General features: G+C 35.8%; 1 protein-coding gene across 6 annotated transcripts in view; it reads left to right on the top strand.

Annotated features, from left to right (window-relative positions):
• ATP11B (ATPase phospholipid transporting 11B (putative)) overlaps positions 1-18,153 on the top strand; it is a 124,187-nt gene that overhangs the window by 88,064 nt on the left and 17,970 nt on the right. For 3 of the 6 annotated variants that reach the window (XM_027540180.1, XM_027540153.1, XM_027540196.1), the window contains 3 exons: positions 10,263-10,328; positions 10,842-10,945; positions 12,185-12,350. In XM_027540180.1, coding sequence (XP_027395981.1) covers positions 10,263-10,328; positions 10,842-10,945; positions 12,185-12,350 — 336 coding nt within the window. Of the gene's footprint in view, positions 1-10,262; positions 10,329-10,841; positions 10,946-12,184; positions 12,351-14,966; positions 15,053-18,014; positions 18,141-18,153 lie in introns of all 6 variants that reach the window. The other 3 variants (XM_027540170.1, XM_027540159.1, XM_027540188.1) reach the window with 3 other exon arrangements.

Below are 18,153 nucleotides of genomic sequence, written 5' to 3'. Positions count from 1 at the left end.
GGCCACTGCTGAGTTTTCCCAATTTGCTGGCATATTGAGTGAGCACTGTCACAGCATCATCTTTTAGGATTTGAAATAGCTCAACTGGAATTCCATCACCTCCACTAGCTTTGTTCGTAGTGATGCTTTCTAAGGCCCACTTGACTTCACATTGCAGGATGTCTGGCTCTAGGTGAGTGATCACACCATAGTGATTATCTGGGTTGTAAGATCTTTTTTGTATAGTTCTTCTGTGTATTCTTGCCACCTCCTCTTAATATCTTCTGCTTCTGTTAGGTCCATACCATTTCTGTCCTTTATCGAGCCCATCTTTGCATGAAATGTTCCCTTGGTATCTCTAGTTTTCTTGAAGAGATCTCTAGTTTTTCCCATTCTGTTGTTTTCCTCTATTTCCTTGCATTGATCACTGAGGAAGGCTTTCTTATCTCTTCTTGCTATTCTTTGGAACTCTGCATTCAGATGTTTATATCTTTCCTTTTCTCCTTTGCTTTTCACTTCTCTTCTTTTCACTTGTTACCTTTAGTTTCTGTTTTCTGCTGGCAATACTTAAGAACTCCAAAATACATTTGCTGTTGGGAGAATATGACGTTTTATCTGTGCAACAAACATTTATTGAGGACTAGCCATTCCCATGTCAGAGAAGGCAATGGCACCCCACTCCAGTACTTTTGCCTAGAAAATCCCATAGACGGAGGAGCCTGGTAGGCTGCAGTCCATGAGGTCGCTAGAGTCGGACACAACGGAGCGACTTCACTTTCACTTTTCACTTTCATGCATTGGAGAAGGAAATAGCAACCCACTCCAGTGTTCTTGCCTGGAGAATCCCAGGGACGGGGAAGCCTGGTGGGCTGCTGTCTGTGGGGTCACACAGAGTCGGACACCACTGAAGCGACTTAGCAGCAGCAGCAGCAGCAGCCATTCCCGTGTACTATACTAGTGCCTAGATTTATGAGAGAAACTAACACACTCGGTTATAGAGCTTAGAATCTTGTGAGAGATACCGGAAATGAGCAATTGAAATAACACAATATTCAAGGGCATAAAGGAAATGAATTTCAATTTTAGGCTTTAACCATGCAAATCCCTTTAGGATGTAGAATAGGAACATACATATTATTGCCACTTGTGAGGACATGCTTAGCCAGGTTTGGAATCTAGTTTGTGTAGCATGAATGTTAACAGCATTTCCCCCAAGTAATTGAATTTTATTGAATTTTTTTCTCTGTGCCAGGTGTATTCCATGTATTAACTTACTAAATTGTAACAACAATCCTATATGAGGAAAATATATGTTACTTTTTTCGTATTAGAAAAGTAATCTCAGGTTAAGAAACTTGCCTCAAGTCACATAGTAAATAAATTACAAAAGTATAATTCAATATTATATAATTGATATATAATATTCTATATTATACAGTATAAATATGTATAATGTCAAAGCCTGTATGCTTTGCCATGATCCTAAATTCTGTTGAGAAACAATTATTAGCCTGGTACACTTCTGTGCAGTATTACCACCTGTGCAAGGACCATCAAATATATATATATATATATATATTTATTTGCCTGTGCTAGGTCTTGGTTGCTGCTCACAGGCTTTGCAGTGAGCAGGGGCTACTCTCTAGCTGCAGTGCAATGGCTTCTCATTGTGGTAGCTTCTCTTGTTGCGGAGCAGGGGCTCTACAGTGTGGTCTTAGTAACAGTTGTGGCCCATGAGCTTAGTTGAGTCTTTGCATGTGGGATCTTTCTGGACTGGGAATCGAACCTGTGTCCCTGCATTGGCAGGCAGATTCCTAACCAATGAATCACCAGGGAAGTTCGGTCATCAAATATATAAATATATGGATGAGCATGCCCATTTCCACCTAAAATACTGGGCCAAAAATGGGACAGAATAAACAGGGGGAAAAGTTAAGAAAAAAGGAAGATGTCATTGGATAAAAAAGAAGTTAAAGAGATCTCTTTTGTGCTAGTTACTTTTTCTTCTGATTTTGAAATACTATATCCGAAAAATATACAAAAAAAAAAAACCCACCTGTTCTCCTTGTACTGTAATTATTCCTATCATTTTTACATATTTCTATTATTTTTTCATTAACCTCAGAATTTATATCCTCTTATTTCTCAATAACCTTATCATCATTTTCCCCTTAGTATTGCCTTAGTGATTTTTCTTACTAAAAATGCTTCAAAAATATTTTTTCATAGCTACGTAATATTCAGTTCAGTCGTTCCGTCCTGACTCTTTGCGACCCCATGAACCGCAGCATGCCAGGCCTCCCTGTCCATCACCAACTCCCGGAGTTCACCCAAACCAATGTCCATTGAGTCGGTGATGCCATCCAACCATCTCATCTTCTGTCATCCCCTTCTTTTCCTGCCCTCAATCTTTCCCAGCATCAGGGTCTTTTCAGATGAATCAGCTGTTCCCATCAGGTGGCCAAAGTATTGGAGTTTCAGCTTCAACATCAGTCTTACCAATGAACATCCAGGACTGATCTCCTTTAGGATGGACTGGTTGGATCTCCTTGCAGTCCAAGGGACTCTTGAGAGTTCAAAGGCATCAATTCTTCCACGCTCAGCTTTCTTCACAGTCCAACCCTCACATCCATACATGACCACTGGAAAAACCATAGCCGTGACTAGATGGACCTTTGTTGACAAAGTAATGTCTCTGCTTTTCAATATGCTGTCTAGGTTGGTCATAACTTTCCTTCCAAGAAGTAAGCGTCTTTTAATTTCATGGCTGCAGTCACCATGTGCAGTGATTTTGGAGCCTATTATATGGCATAAATTATTTAAGAATATTACAGTTTTGATTTGCTTCTAGTTTTTAGTGACTTTATTTTAAAATTAAATCTTGAGCATGCTTTATATGAAAGAAAAAATCTTAATGAAAGGTAAATTGTTGTTGGCCCTTTGGTATAAAAGTTTTTTTTTTTCTTTTTACCATAAGTTAACTACCATTTTTTTAACTCAAATTGTATATCATTAAGTTCCTTCCCCTTTTAGTCTACCAGTTCTGTCACTCAGATATATGCCACTAGAAATTAATCTACCACTCCCTGCCACCAGTACTAGTAGATAACAGTGGGAAAGGGGCATATGTTACAGTCGGTCAGATTGGATTTACATCCTAGCACCTGAAGTTATCATTTGAGTGATTTGGGATGAGTTAGTTAACCTCTCTGAGACTCAGTTTCCTCCTTCAAAATTAGGAGCTTAATTACTACCTTATAGGTTTGCTGTGAGGAATAAATGATATATGTAGGGTATTAGGCATAGTGGCTAGCATACAGAAGTACTCAACCTTCAGAGTATTGTTATGATTGCTATCAAGTCTTTTTACTGAAGACCTTGTCCTACCCAATCCCATCTAGCCTACTTCTCCCACAAACTCTCTCTTTAACTGTGTAACTGCCCTTGCTGGCTCCCTCAGAACATGCAACATTCATTTCTAGTGTTCAAAGCCATTTCTGTTTCCTCTCTAGAATGCTGTTGCCTCTTTCTCTTATGACTGTCTATTCTTCAGGGTTGAGCCTAGGTTGTAATTTTGAGAAAGAAAAACCTTTTTGTATTTTTTACTACAGAACTTTTTTTTTTAAGTGTTAATGATTTTAATTACTCTTTTATACTATACATGTCATCAGCTGTTGAAACCTAATCATCAAATGATAAGAGCTCTGTGTTAAGATAGAAATATACTATTTTATATTTGTATTCCACAGAGAAGTCAGTATCTTTATTTTAATTCAAATGATTTAACCACTGTAATTGCCAATCAGGTCATTAAAGACACATATGCAATTTAATTCCTAACAGTAGATATAGATTTATTTTAATTAAAGCTTGTATGATTGAAATGTCTTTGATTATCTAGTTCATTGCATAATTTTCCTGCATATTCTCTTATTCATGAGAATATTTAAAGCACTATTAATACTCCAATCAATAGGAAATTATTCATATACAGAGAACAGAAAAATATACATTGCTTCTTACGGTATCATCCAACAATTGGTCAATGTTTAAAATGAATAATAAAGAGATAGTTTGTACTGGAGAACTGAACAACTGATTAACTCTATAGAAGGTAATTGTCTTATAGATCAATGTATAGTTAAGTTAAACCTGTTACAAAATTGGAAGAAGTTATATTTTTTTTTTTTTACTATTTCTACTTCCTGGCCTCCTCTTCTCCCTTGAATGTACTCCTGTGGGACTTTCCCCCAAAGCACTCTCATCCAAACCATGTTCTTTATGGTCAGCAGCACCCATTTTATTGCTAAATCCAAGAGCGTGCCTCAGCCCTTATGAACTCAACCACTGGGTACAATTTATGAAGCCTTCCTGCCTGCCACAGTATCTTCTCTCAGTCTCAATAAGTTACTTTGGCTTCATTACCAGCTATTCCTTTTCAGTCTTTTAGGGACCATAGTAGCTGCCTTCTTCCTGCTTCCATTCTTTCCCTTCCTACTATCCATTCTCTGCACAGCAGCCCAAATGAGCTTATAAAAATGAAAAAAATTTTGGACTACCTCTTGGACTGTATTTCCTACCACCTTCCCTTTTAGTCACTCTACGCCAGCCACACTGGTTTTCTTGCTCCTTCAGACTAATTTATTCCTGTATTAGGACTTCTGCACTTGCTGTTTCTCTGCCTAGATTCTTTTCCCTCATGTGGTCATGTGGCTGAATCCCTTAATTCCTTCAGGTCTCCTGAACTATCACTGGCTTGACTCAGACTTTCTAGACCACTCCAGTAAAATCCTGTCCCTCCCACTTTCTGTCACTTCCTGTAAGTTTATTTTCTGCCTTTTCTACTAGGCAAGCTCCATGAGGTCAGGAATGTTACATTATTACTGCTTCATTCCCCAAGGTCTAGAATGGTACTTGGTATGTACCATTATTATAGATTCTCCGTTATTATATCTTGATTGGCTTTACAAGTGAATAATGAATCATCTTCTTTAATTTGAAATATATGGTTGGCTTTATTAAATAATTAGGTAGCAAATTAAGTTAAAAGAAGTGATTTAAAAACCCAAAACATTGTGTTAGAAAATGTTTTGAGCATTTGTCTCTTCTGAGCAGGAACAGATCCAGGTTTAGTAGTCTAAACCTTACTCATTTTGGCAGGCCCTCTTTAAGTGAAAAAAACATAAAACTATAATTTCAAACATAAGTATATGTGAAAATGATTGTGAGTGACATAAATAGGTTCTATTTAACACAAGCCAAATAAGCCCAACTCAGCTTCTCTTTAGCTAGATCCCCAAATCCTCTCTGCCACTCACCTCATCGCCAGTTAAACTAAATTCAAGGGGAAATCACAGAGAAATAGTCTTAAGTTATTGCTGCAGTTGAAATAAACTAGTTTGCTAATTTACCCAAAAAAGAGAATGTGAATTTGTTTTCTACAGCTCCCTCTAGGTCCTTAAATGCTCGAATTTTAAATTATTCTCTGCTTCAAAGGAAGATACACATAATTAGCCCCAATCTGGGCCCAGTAAAACCAGATACTGAGAGGTAGATATGTGTGGTTGTTACCATTTCCAGGCCCAGGTGGCCTGACTGCATTAATTAACTGTTTCCATATCACTGAAAGAGGAGCTGGCATTCTTGAGAGCCAAATTGAGTGAGATACAATGTTTTTTCAGTATTCTAAGTCATTTCTAGAGATGATGAAAGCAGGAAAAGTCAATATGACTTTTCCATTATTTTCCTCTTGACAAATAAGCTCCCCAGATCAGATCAGATCAGTCGCTCAGTCGTGTCCGACTCTTTGCGACCCCATGAATCACAGCACGCCAGGCCTCCCTGTCCATCACCAACTCCCGGAGTTCACTCAGACTCACGTCCATCGAGTCAGTGATGCCATCCAGCCATCTCATCATCTGTCGTCCCCTTCTCCTCCTGCCCCCAATCCCTCCCAGCATCAGAGTCTTTTCCAGTGAGTCAACTCTTCGCATGAGGTGGCCAAAGTACTGGAGTTTCAGCTTTAGCATCATTCCTTCCAAAGAAATCCCAGGGCTGATCTCCTTTAGAATGGACTGGTTGGATCTCCTTGCAGTCCAAGGGACTCTAAAGAGTCTTCTCCAACACCACAGTTCAAAAGCATCAATTCTTTGGCGCTCAGCCTTCTTCACAGTCCAACTCTCACATCCATACATGACCACAGGAAAAACCATAGCCTTGACTAGACGGACCTTTGTTGGCAGAATACCCTCAAATAAAGGGACATTAATGTTTCATTGTTGATTGTAAGAACCATTATTTATTGGTTACTTTTTTACCTTTTAAGCTATTTGTTTTTTAATCGAAGTATAGTTAACTTATAGTGTTGTTAGTTTCACATGTATAGCATAGTGATTCAGTTGTATGTATACATATATATATTCTTTTTCAGATTCCCATTATAGGTTATTACAAGATCCCTGTGCTATACAGTAGGTCCTTACTGTTTACCTGTTTTATATATAGCAGGGTGTATATGTTAATCCCAAACTTCTAATTTATCTTCTCTCCCCACCCAACCCTGCTATCCCCTTTGGTAACATAAGTTTGTTTTCTGTGTCTGTGAATCTGTTTCTGTTTTATAAACAATTTCATTTATATCTTTTTTTTTTTAGATTCTGTGTATGTAACATCATATGATATTTGTCTGACTTACTTCATTTAATATAGTAATCTCTGGGTGAATCCATGTTACCAAAAATGGCGTTATTTCATTATTTTTTATGGCTAAGTAATATTCCATTGTGTATATACCCCACTTATTTATTCATTCATATGTCAGTGGACATTTAGGTTGCTTCTGTGTTTTAGGCTATTGTAAATAGTGCTGCTATGGACATTGGGGTTCATGTGTCTTTTCAAAGTAGTTTTCTCTGGTTATAAGCCTAGGATTGGGATTGCAGAATCATATGGTAACTGTTTTTAGCTTTTTAAGGACCATTATTCTCCATAGTGGCAGCATTAATTAAATTCCCACCAACAGTGTAGGAAAGTTCTGGCATGGTGGCTCTTTGTTGCACTATGTGGGCTTTCTCTCATTGCGGAGCATGGGCTCTAGATCGCCAGGCTCTGGTTGCAGCATGCAGGCTTAGTTGCCCCTAGGTATGTGGGATCTTATTTCCTGGACCGGGGATTGAACCCACATCCCCTGCATTGCAAGGCATGTTTATAACCAGTGGACCACTAAGGAAATCCTTCTGTAGACTTTTTAATAATGGCTAGTCTGGCACTGTTAGGGGATTCCTCATTAATGAAATTTTGATTTGCATTTCTCCTATAATTAGTAATATTGAACAATTTTTAATATGCCTGTTGACCATCTGTGTGTTTTCTTTAGAGAAATGTCTACTAGGTCTTCTGCCCATTTATTTATTTTTTTTATAATTAAGCTGCATGAGCTGTTTGTATATTTTGGAAATTAATCCCTCATCTGTAGCATCATTTGCAGATATTTTCTCCCAGTTCATAACTTGTCTGTCTGTTTTGTGGATGGTTTCCTTTGCTGGCAAAAGCTTTTAAGTTTAGTTAGGTCCCATTTGTTTATTTTTGTTTTTATTTCCATTACTTTAGGAGACAGATCCAAAAATGTATTTCTGCATTTTATGTCAAAGTGTTCTGCCTATGTTTTCTTCTAGGAATTTTACGTTTAGGTCTTTACTTTCTTTAGATTTTATTTTTTTATATGGTGTTAGGGAATGTTCGGAGAAGGCAGTGGCACCCCACTCCAGTACTCTTGCCTGGAAAATCCCATGGACGGAGGAGCCTGGTAGGCTGCAGTCCATGGGGTCGCTAAGAGTCAGACCTGACTGAGCAACTTCACTTTCACTTTCACTTTCATGCATTGGAGAAGGAAATAGCAACCCACTCCAGTGTTCTTGCCTGGAGAATCCCAGGGACGGGGGAGCCTGGTGGGCTGCCGTCTATGGGGTCACACAGAGTCGGACATGACTGAAGCGACTTAGCAGCAGCAGCAGCAGAGAATGTTCTAATTTCATTATTTTACATGTAACTGTCCAATTTCCCAGCACCACTAATTGAAGAGGTTGTCTTTTCTCCATTGTATATATTTGCCTCCTTTGTCATAGATTAATTAGACCATTGGTGCGTAGGTTTATTTCCAGGCTTTCTGTCCTGTTCCACTGATCTGTGTGTCTGTTCCACTGATCTGTGTGTCTGTTCCACTGATCTATATGTCTGTTTTTGTGCCAGTATCATACTGTTTTGATTACATTAGCTTTGTAGTATAGTCTGAAGTCAGGGAGTATGATTCCTCCAGCTCCATTATTCTTTTCTCAAATTATTTTGGCTATTCAGGGTCTTAAGCGCTGAGTTTGTCATTTATTTTGAATTATTTAGATAAGTTTTTTTTGCCATTGGAACCCATTTGTTTTTAAATGACTGGTCTTTTAAATAGTTTTTTTAAAACCAATGGTAAAGATTATGACTATTTGGTGACCTAAATTGACATAAAATTCTGGTTATGCTCTTATTTGTGGAAATTAAATCCTGATATTCTTTGGGGAATCTGCAAATCTGCATTTTTAATAGGAGAAGGCAGTGGCACCCCACTCCAGTACTCTTGCCTGGAAAATCCCATGTGCAGAGGAGCCTGGTAGGCTGCAGTCCATGGGGTCGCTGAGGGTCGGACACGACTGAGCGACTTCACTTTCACTTTTCACTTTCCTGCATTGGAGAAGGACATGGCAACCCACTCCAGTGTTCTTGCCTGGAGAATCCCAGGGACGGGGGAGCCTGGTGGGCTGCTGTCTATGGGGTCGCACAGAATCAGAAACGACTGAAGTGACTTAGCAGCAGCAGCAGTCAGTTTTGGCTAAAAAGCCCAGGGCAATACTATCTGACTGGCATTAACCGTATTTTTACATGGAATCCTTTGAGTCATTCCACTAGCCGTTATCTTTCCTTTCAAGTGTTGGTTTTGTGTATAAATTTCTTTTTACTTGATCTTTCTATTATGTGTCCAAAATACAGTGGCAGGTATTCTCTTGTGACTTTTGGCTGGAGTGGTTTCAGAAAATAATTATAGTTGAACAGGGTTTATTATCATATTTACTGTGTGACAGGAGTAAAGCAGTTACTAACAGCTGTATCAATTCAGTTCAATTCAGTAGCTCAGTCGTGTCCGACTCTTTGCAACCCCATGAATCACAGCACACCAGGCCTCCCTGTCCATCACCAACTCCCAGAGTTCACTCAAACTCAACGTCCATCAAGTCGGTGATACCATCCAGCCATCTCATCCTCTGGCATCCCCTTCTCCTCCTGCCCCCAATCCCTCCCAGCATCAGGGTCTTTGTCCACCTCCAATGAGTCAACTCTTCGCATGAGGTGGACAAAGTATTGGAGTTTCAGCATCAGTCCTTCCAATGAACACCCAAGACTGATCTCCTTTAGGATGGACTGGTTGGATCTCCTTGCAGTCCAAGGGACTCCCAAGAGTCTTCTCCAACACCACAGTTCAAAAGCATCAATTCTTCAGCGCTCAGCCTTCTTCACAGTCCAACTCTCACATTCATACATGACTACTGGAAAAACCATAGCCTTGACTAGACGGACCTTTGTTGGCAAAGTAATATCTCTGCTTTTCAATATACTATCTAGGTTAGTCATAACTTTCCTTCCAAGGAGTAAGCGTCTTTTAATTTCATGGTTGCAATCACCATCTGCAGTGGTTTTGGAGCCAAAAAATATAAAGTCTGACACTGGTTCCACTGTTTCCCCATCTATTTCCCATGAAGTGATGGGACCAGATGCCATGATCTTCGTTTTCTGAATGTTGAGCTTTAAGACAACTTTTTCACTCTCCTCTTTCACTTTCATCAAGAGTCTTTTTAGTTCCTCTTCACTTTCTGCCATAAGGGTGGTGTCATCTGCATATCTGAGGTTATTGATATTTCTCCGGGCAATCTTGATTCCAGCTTGTGCTTCTTCCAGCCAGTGTATAATTGTCACTAAAAACTATCTGTGCCACACAACTTCAAGCCTGTCTTTGAGTTTCCAGTCTGATAATGTTATCCAAAGGATCATTTATGTAATAAACATAATAATGCTTTATTGTATTTCTTCTCATTCTCCTTCAACTTTACTAATCTAGGCAGATTTCAAATGTACCTGACATAAATGATGCAAGTGATTTTCAGTAAAGAATGTGGTTATTCTTTGCATCACTTCTGTTTCAGCATCATTTTAACATGTAATACAATACTAGTTTATTCTTTATGTTTTAGATGTTTGGAAATTGGACATTTGGCACCTTGGTCTTCACAGTCATGGTTATTACCGTCACAGCAAAGGTATGATACAGAAATTAGAAGTATGGACACGTTTTGTCTATATAATTCTAATTTTCTTCATTTATTTTGTGATATAGTTTTTCTTTTTAGTCATGCATAATTTCATGGATGGCTAGTTTGATAATTCATTTTAATTTTTGTCAAATTCATTATGAATTCATTTTTTAATTCATTATTTTGGAAAGCCTCAGCTGATTTTTCTAGTCAAAGGAAAGTTAACTCCTCAATACCCACCTGTGAAATTGTGCTTCTCTATATGTAATGCAAGATAACACAAGCTGGTTTAGCCCATGGAATTGATAAAGTACTCATGAAATTTTAATGCTGCTTCCTCACAGAAGAAAAATAGTATAAACTTGAAATCGTTCAATTTCATACTAGGAGCTTTTCATTAATATTTGTCTTCTGAGGGACTTTGCCATAGGAACTTTTTAGTCACTTATTCTTGGGTTTTATCTGAGAAGTTAAAGATTTATTAATTTACATTAAGGATTTTTTAATTTATTTTTTTAGATGGCTTTGGAAACTCATTTTTGGACCTGGATCAATCATCTTGTTACGTGGGGATCTATTTTATTCTATTTTGTGTTTTCTTTGTTTTATGGAGGGATTCTCTGGTGAGTTACTATATTGTATTTTAATTATATTGATTCAACTCTAATATTTATTATGATAGGTTTGAACAAATTCTGCTCAGAATAGTTTTAAGAGCCTATCCTGATAAGAAATTTAGTTCTTTCAGTTGATCTTACTAATAAGGAAGAAAAAAGAAGCTAACAATTACTGCATTCTAGTGTTTTACCTGAGATATTACATTGATTCATCACAATAATCTTACTATCCCTTTTTTTCTATTTGGATACTGAACTGTTTAAGATCACAAAGGTTAAAAATAGGATTTACTTGAAAATTATTGTTCTTTATGCTAACCATAGTATTGATACCTCTAAATTGTTACTAACGTATATAATAAAATAAGGCACATAGAACCATTAAAGTTTCATGAAAAAGGTAACTTTATCTCTGAAAAGTAAATAGTGTGCTGTATCTTCATTGCTAAAATCAGGTATTCAGCTTCTCTGATAGATCAGAAATGAATGCTTATCCTAAAGAATCCTAAAATTCTTTGATAAGTCATGGACAACTGAAGTCCCTGAATTAGAGTATTTATATTACATTGCCTACTGTGTCTGCAAAATATTACAAAAAGCGGGTAAAAAACTTGGATTGGCTAAACATTAACTTTCATTAGGATTATAAAAGGATGCTCATGACTATCATTTGCTTTTATTCCTCTTTATTTCTTCATTTTTTCCTGTATTTCCCCATACTGCTTTGAAGTGATATGTACAAAACCCCAAAAATGGTATCTTGACAAAACCTATTACTGTGTAGAACTAGTAATATTTGTGAGTACATTTATTTTAAAATAAGTGTATAAAGAAGATCCTCTAACTAGAGCTTTTCAACCTAAAATTTTGGTTATCAACCTTATAGTTGCTTAGTAGAAAACATTTTATTACATACTTTTTCTTGCTTTTTTAACCTCTTAAGTCTGTATTACTACATAATTCTTTGGATTTCCTACCACTGGGATAGAATAAGTCAACTACTTGCCACTTCCTAATTATAAAAACTATGGTTGTCATTCAAGCGAATTAAATTGGATTTTATTTTTGACAATGAAAGTATATCACATTTTATTAGTTAATTAAATTACATTGATTTGAAATTTTGAACATTTTACCGCTGTATACCTAAAATTGTAACCTTTGAATATAGTGGTTTACTTAATGTCTTGATTTAAGAATCTGTCTTGTCAGTTTCTTCTTTTATTAATCCCACTTTCTTTGCAGGCCATTTTTGAGTTCCCAGAATATGTACTTTGTATTTATTCAGCTCCTATCAAGTGGTTCTGCTTGGTTTGCCATAATCCTCATGGTTTTTACATGCTTATTTCTTGATATTGTGAAAAAAGTATTTGACCGACAGTTCCATCCTACAAATATCGAAAAGGCACAGGTAACCACATTTTATATACAGTACCTTTTGAATTAGGAGTGTTTAATGAATAGTTGTCATTATAATTTGCTCCTGTTAGAAAATAGTAAATTAACTATTCCTGTATCAAGTATTTTGCAATATAAATGTTGTTAAATGTGATACTGTTAAAATTGTATTGTTTTTGACTCCTGAAAAATTATAATTTTAAAAATTTTATAGAAGTAGATTAGAAATATAAAACTATCAAGTCATATCCAAATAATAGTATAAATATATCTTAAGTAATATCACAGCATTCTATCAAATATATATAATTGGGATATATATTCATGTCTTTAGAATCATTAGAATTTCAGTAGTACTTCTTTAGGTTATATTGTTGTCAGCAGAAGAAAGAAATAGTTCTTTAACCGAAATAACTTCTACATAATGGATTTTTACAAAATATTTTCTCTCATTGAATACTCACTAAAGTATTTAAACTACAACGGGTATTAACAGTGTTTACATAGTGTTTAAGAATATGTTCTTAAGGACCTGATCGTTGTGAGTTCAAAATCCTCTTTCTACCACTGGTTAGCTCTGACTTTAAGTCTCAGTTTCCTCATGGGTAAAATTACGACAGAAGTGTCTATTTCATTGCATTTGTAATGAAGATTAAATGAAATAATTAATATTCAGATAAAGTGGATGCTCAAGAAATAAAAGCTATTTAGTGGAATGTACCATCTTTGTAATTTGACTTGTACATAACCTGGAAATACTAGTTTGTTCTGTTAACTGTACCATGGCATTGAATATATATCCTCAGGAACACATTCTAATCAACTTCTATGCTCCTGTAAACACCAAGCTTATTAATTGTTTAATGGGGGATGGGGGTTGTTGTTTTTGCATGTTTGTTGTATGCAAAGCAAATTTTTGTTTAAATTTTGGAAATTTAGTTGTGTGTTAATGCTACAAATAGAATAAGTGCTTCCTAAGTATTTAGAGATTAGTTAGGCTTCTTAAATAGTATATGGTTTTAATTTCAATTGATCATATTAACATTTCTTTAGCATTTATATGCTTTGGTCCCTCAATTCTAGCCAGTATACATTTTAACACCTTTGAAGCAGTGCAGGCATCTGAAGCCTGACAGACTTAATTCAAATACTGTTTTAACCATAGAATGTATATTCTTAAGTCACTTCCTTAAGCCTCAGTTTCTTCCTATATAAAATCAGAATAATAATTACTACCCTACATGATTGTTAGAGACAGTTAATATGAAGCACCTGGGTCTGTATGTAGTAAGTCCTCAGTAAGAACATAATTATAAGAATGATTTGGATGCTGTTCTAATACTGATCTTCAGCTGGGGCTGAAAAATTTTGCATAATCTGATTACTCTGTCTGCCTATGCATTTATCTATATCTGAATATGGGCAAACTTTTCCACTGTGCAAGATATTACTTAAATGTATATCAGAAAGGTTTGCCTTTTTTCTAAGCTTCAGAGATATTCTTGGTAATAGAATACTAGTTTTAATACATTGACTATTATACTTTTTCTAGACCATTATGAAGAACATTTTTGTCTTGTCTGCTTGCCTAAAGTTATATTTCATCAAAATAGATTAATGACATCACTTAGAAACTTAAATTTTTATAAAAGTAAATCAGAATTATTTACATTTATACTTGGAAATTTTCTTTAGGCAGAGTATTTACATACTTATATCTTTCAAAGAGATTTCTTAATGATAATACAGGATGATAATGTTAGTCCTTATTATTTTTATAGGCCTCTTTTTAAAGGATTACACAGGAAGTATTTGATACCTTAAGATGGACCCTTAAACAAGAAAAAGTTAAAAGTGCTTTATATTTTGGTTCTTTTACCATGGGTTTTAATTGATTTAAAAAATGGAGTTAAGAAATCAATCATTTTTCTATGTCTGAAAGCCTGTATAATCTCCCTTTTTACCCCCACTAAATTTCTTTTAAATGATTTGACTGGATGTTCAACTGGGGTCTGATCTAAAGAGGAGAAGAATGTATATATGTGTAAAACTGTGTCCCTTTGCTATACAGCAGAGATTGGTCCAACATTGTAAATCAATTGTACTTTCGTAAAAAATGAACATATAAAAATAAAGAGGAAATCTCTACTTTCACTCAGGGATTTTTCCTAGCCTATGGGGGATTTTTCTGTTTTTGTTAAGACAGTATATGGTCCTTCAAATCCCATGTGTGATGTTATTCTTTTGCTATAGTCAGTAATTTTTATTGTTTCAGACTTGTACTGTCACCTCTAATTTCAAATGATAAAATTGTTAGAAAGCTGTCAGTTCCTTACTTCATTTTGCTATCATCCAAATAGTAGCAAGAAAAATTATATCACAAGAAGAGTTGGCAGCATCGATTTTGAGTTTTTCCTGCAGAATAGCAATGTGGTAATAAGAGTAAATTCTTGGGATAGCAAAGCCAACAGCCCTACAAATGTCAGTCATGTATGTGTAGCATGTATGATACTTCCTGCTCTTGTAGGAACAAATGTCTTTACAAAGCTTGTCCTGTGTCTGTCTCTTAGATGATAAATACAGCTCACTGACTTGTTGTATGTCCCATCCCTTTTCTGTCCACTTATAGATGTACTCCAACACAGTCGCTTTCAGTGACGAGTTCATCGCACTGCAGCCATTGTCGAGGGCAAGGAATCAGCTGAGCAAACTTAGGTAGAGTAGGAGGAGTAGAACCTCGTTAACTCTTCTGCATGCTAAAGGTCAATTTATATTCAAAAGATGGGCAGAGGCATGAATTAAGAGTGGGGCATTTTTGTTAGCACAGCTCTGTCTCTAATTTGACCTTTACCATTATGTGTGTTAAAACCTAAAAAATATCCATTTCTTTGAGATGAAAATTCAGCATAACAGGACAGAGATCTGTACTTTGTTATATGTTTTATACCTTAACTACTTTCCTAACACAATTCTAATGCTTCTGCTTGTCATACTCGTATTTAAGAATGCTCCTGCATGTTGAGTAATTTAAGCTACAGAAATTCATCATAAAATTTAAAGTTTTAAGTTTCAGTTACTTAGAAGTGAGAGTTGCCTATTTTTTATCTTGCCTTAATATGTGTTGTAAATACACATGCCTATTTGTCTTTGTGCACTGTAATGCTGCTGAAATGGTTCATATCCTTGCTACTGTTTAGTGCATCTATAAATTGAATAATAGATTTTGTATCTCATATACATCTTTATCTCTACCGACAGATTCATTCTGTCAGTTTCTGCAAAAAATAATTAGTAATCCCAAGATGTCTTTTGATGGAACAGAATGAAAGTTTGAATCCTCGAACTTTTCATATTAAGATACCAAAGTTATATATTAACTTCAATTCCAATCTCGTTTGAAGAGGAAAAGTAATATAACTACAATTTTTTTCTTTGTTTTTAGTTTTGGCACCTTTCAGCTTCTCACCCTGGATTTTTAATCATATGTATTTTTAAAATTCTTTTTTATTCTGTAGATTTCTAATCTGTGTTCACTTGATCAAATGAATGACTTTGACAAAGCCCTGCTTAAATAACTTATGTAACCCTGTAATTTTGAACTCTTCCAAATTTTACCAAACCTTTTGATTTTATTATTCCTATTCGTATGAGGGTTTTTGAAACATTCTACTTTGAATTACAAATATGTAGATGATATATAAATGGGAGTTTAAGTGGTAGTCAACTAAATTTCATGTTTAAAACGAGAACTAAAATGAAAACGAACTTGGAAGATTTACCTCCAACTTTGGTTAAGCCAAATATGTATATCATTTTTATCTATATGTGCCTTCTGAAAACTGTGTACTTATCACATTTTTGAACATCTGATTATGAACCTTAAGGCAATAGGAGAACTCATTATTTAAAAGAACACTCTGGTAAGCAGATTTGTGAGGATTAACTTTTGCATTGTGAATAATCTTAATATTTTTATTAAATTATATTTTCACATATGGTGGCGCAAATCAAGCAACATTTTTTGAGCAGTGATAGACAAAAAAAGAATGAAGCACAGAAATTGTAAATTAAAGATATCCCACTCCTTAATAGTGTAATAAAATAGTAAGCTTAACATTCATTCATCTGTGAAAGAATACAATGGACACAGGTACATTAGTCACGTTGTATTTCCTACAAGTCACTCTCCAGTCAGGTCGTGTAACAATGGCAGACCCTGTTGGGTAGTCGGTAGGCCTGAGTGCTAGCCCAGCATGCCCTTGGCACTGCACCCTCTGTATTCTAATCAGATTAGTCAACTCTGAGCTTCAAGGTTCTTCACCTATCAGATGACCATTTTATATACTATAGTCTTATTCACTTACTGTCAGCATCAGCAAAAAACAAAAAGAAATATAATCAACCAAAAGTCAGGCAGAAATAACAGTTGCTTACATGAGTGGTGAATGACCACTGGATGGGCATTTGCTCATAGCTTCATGAAGAAAAAGTGCCCACAAATATCTGTCTGCTGGTGCACCCTGTGAATTTAAATGCATCTTGTTTTTGAACCGTGTTGAACAGTATTCCTGGGTGTGGTTCAGGATAACTTGTTTACTATTGTGACAGGAAAATTATACATGTATTGAATGTCTTTAAGAGTTTTCAAATCTTTTATAAGGTTAGTATTGATACTTCTTAAGAACCATTAACGCAAAGCTATTAATAATTTTTTTAAATAAAAGAAAACTCATTTTTAATATTTCCACTCCCTTATAAAAAGCAAAGCTATAATAATAAGCTGTCTTTACATAAACTTACTGTACTCTTGAAACCAAGAAATTCTACTTTATTATGTATATAAGAAATTTACTATAGCATTTTTTATAGAAATAATTATTCATTAGCCCTAAGACTGAGAAAACACATAGAAATGAGGGAAAAGTATGTTTTATTGAGGTCTTTTTTTTTTTTTTTTTAAAGAAAGGTTAAAATTTTTAAATTAGCTTGGCCATGGGCACATATTCCTTAGAAGGTCTCTAATACTTAAAATATAGAGGGAATTCCCTGGCAGTGCAATGGTTAGGGCTCCACGCTTTCACTACTGAGTGCCTGGATTCAATCCCTTGTTGGGAAATTAAGATCCCACAAGCCATGAGGCATGGCCCCTGTGAAATAGAAAAGGCAAAGAATAGAAATTGTTTTAAGTTAGTTAATACTCACTAAAGATATTTTAAATTAAGGATTTAATTGTTTACTAAATCAAGTCAAGCTTCCCCCTTACCCATATGTCTAACATTTGAAAGGCTATATGATTGACCCTTCCACTCTGCTGAAGTTAGAGAAGTCTTCTGAGAAGGAGCATGAGAAATATGAAATAAGACATACCTTTGCAATAAGAACCCTAATTGTTAGTGGAAAGGAATTTAATAGAAGAACTTGAATTTTACTGACGGAAACCTGGTTTTAATTTAACTTTGTACCCTGGATAACCATGGCTTTATTTTGTGTGGTCTGTTGTATGCTCCTTAAGAAGCTCCTATTAGCTCTCTTTTGTGACAGTAAATGAATGTGGTGTGTGAACTTTCATTTGTGCCTCACAGATTGTGGACCCTGACTTGCTGTTTTGATTCTAAACTTATATACAGTGAGAGTATTGTTCTGTAATACGAGACTTGTTCCTTTTCTGTCCTTCCAGATGGAAGAAGATAAGGGTTCAGTCAGCTCAGCATATGAATTTGCTGAAAGCAAGCACAGAGGGGAGGACAGTGGGCACCTGCTAGCTGAGGCTTGCAGCCAGCAGGACAGTTGTTGCACGCACTAGGTAGTACTGCACT

Source organism: Bos indicus x Bos taurus, chromosome 1 (assembly GCF_003369695.1).
Source record: "Bos indicus x Bos taurus breed Angus x Brahman F1 hybrid chromosome 1, Bos_hybrid_MaternalHap_v2.0, whole genome shotgun sequence".
NCBI lineage: Eukaryota > Metazoa > Chordata > Mammalia > Artiodactyla > Bovidae > Bos > Bos indicus x Bos taurus.
Note: the sequence above shows the minus strand (reverse complement) of the source record. Positions and strands in the feature narration are given on the sequence as shown.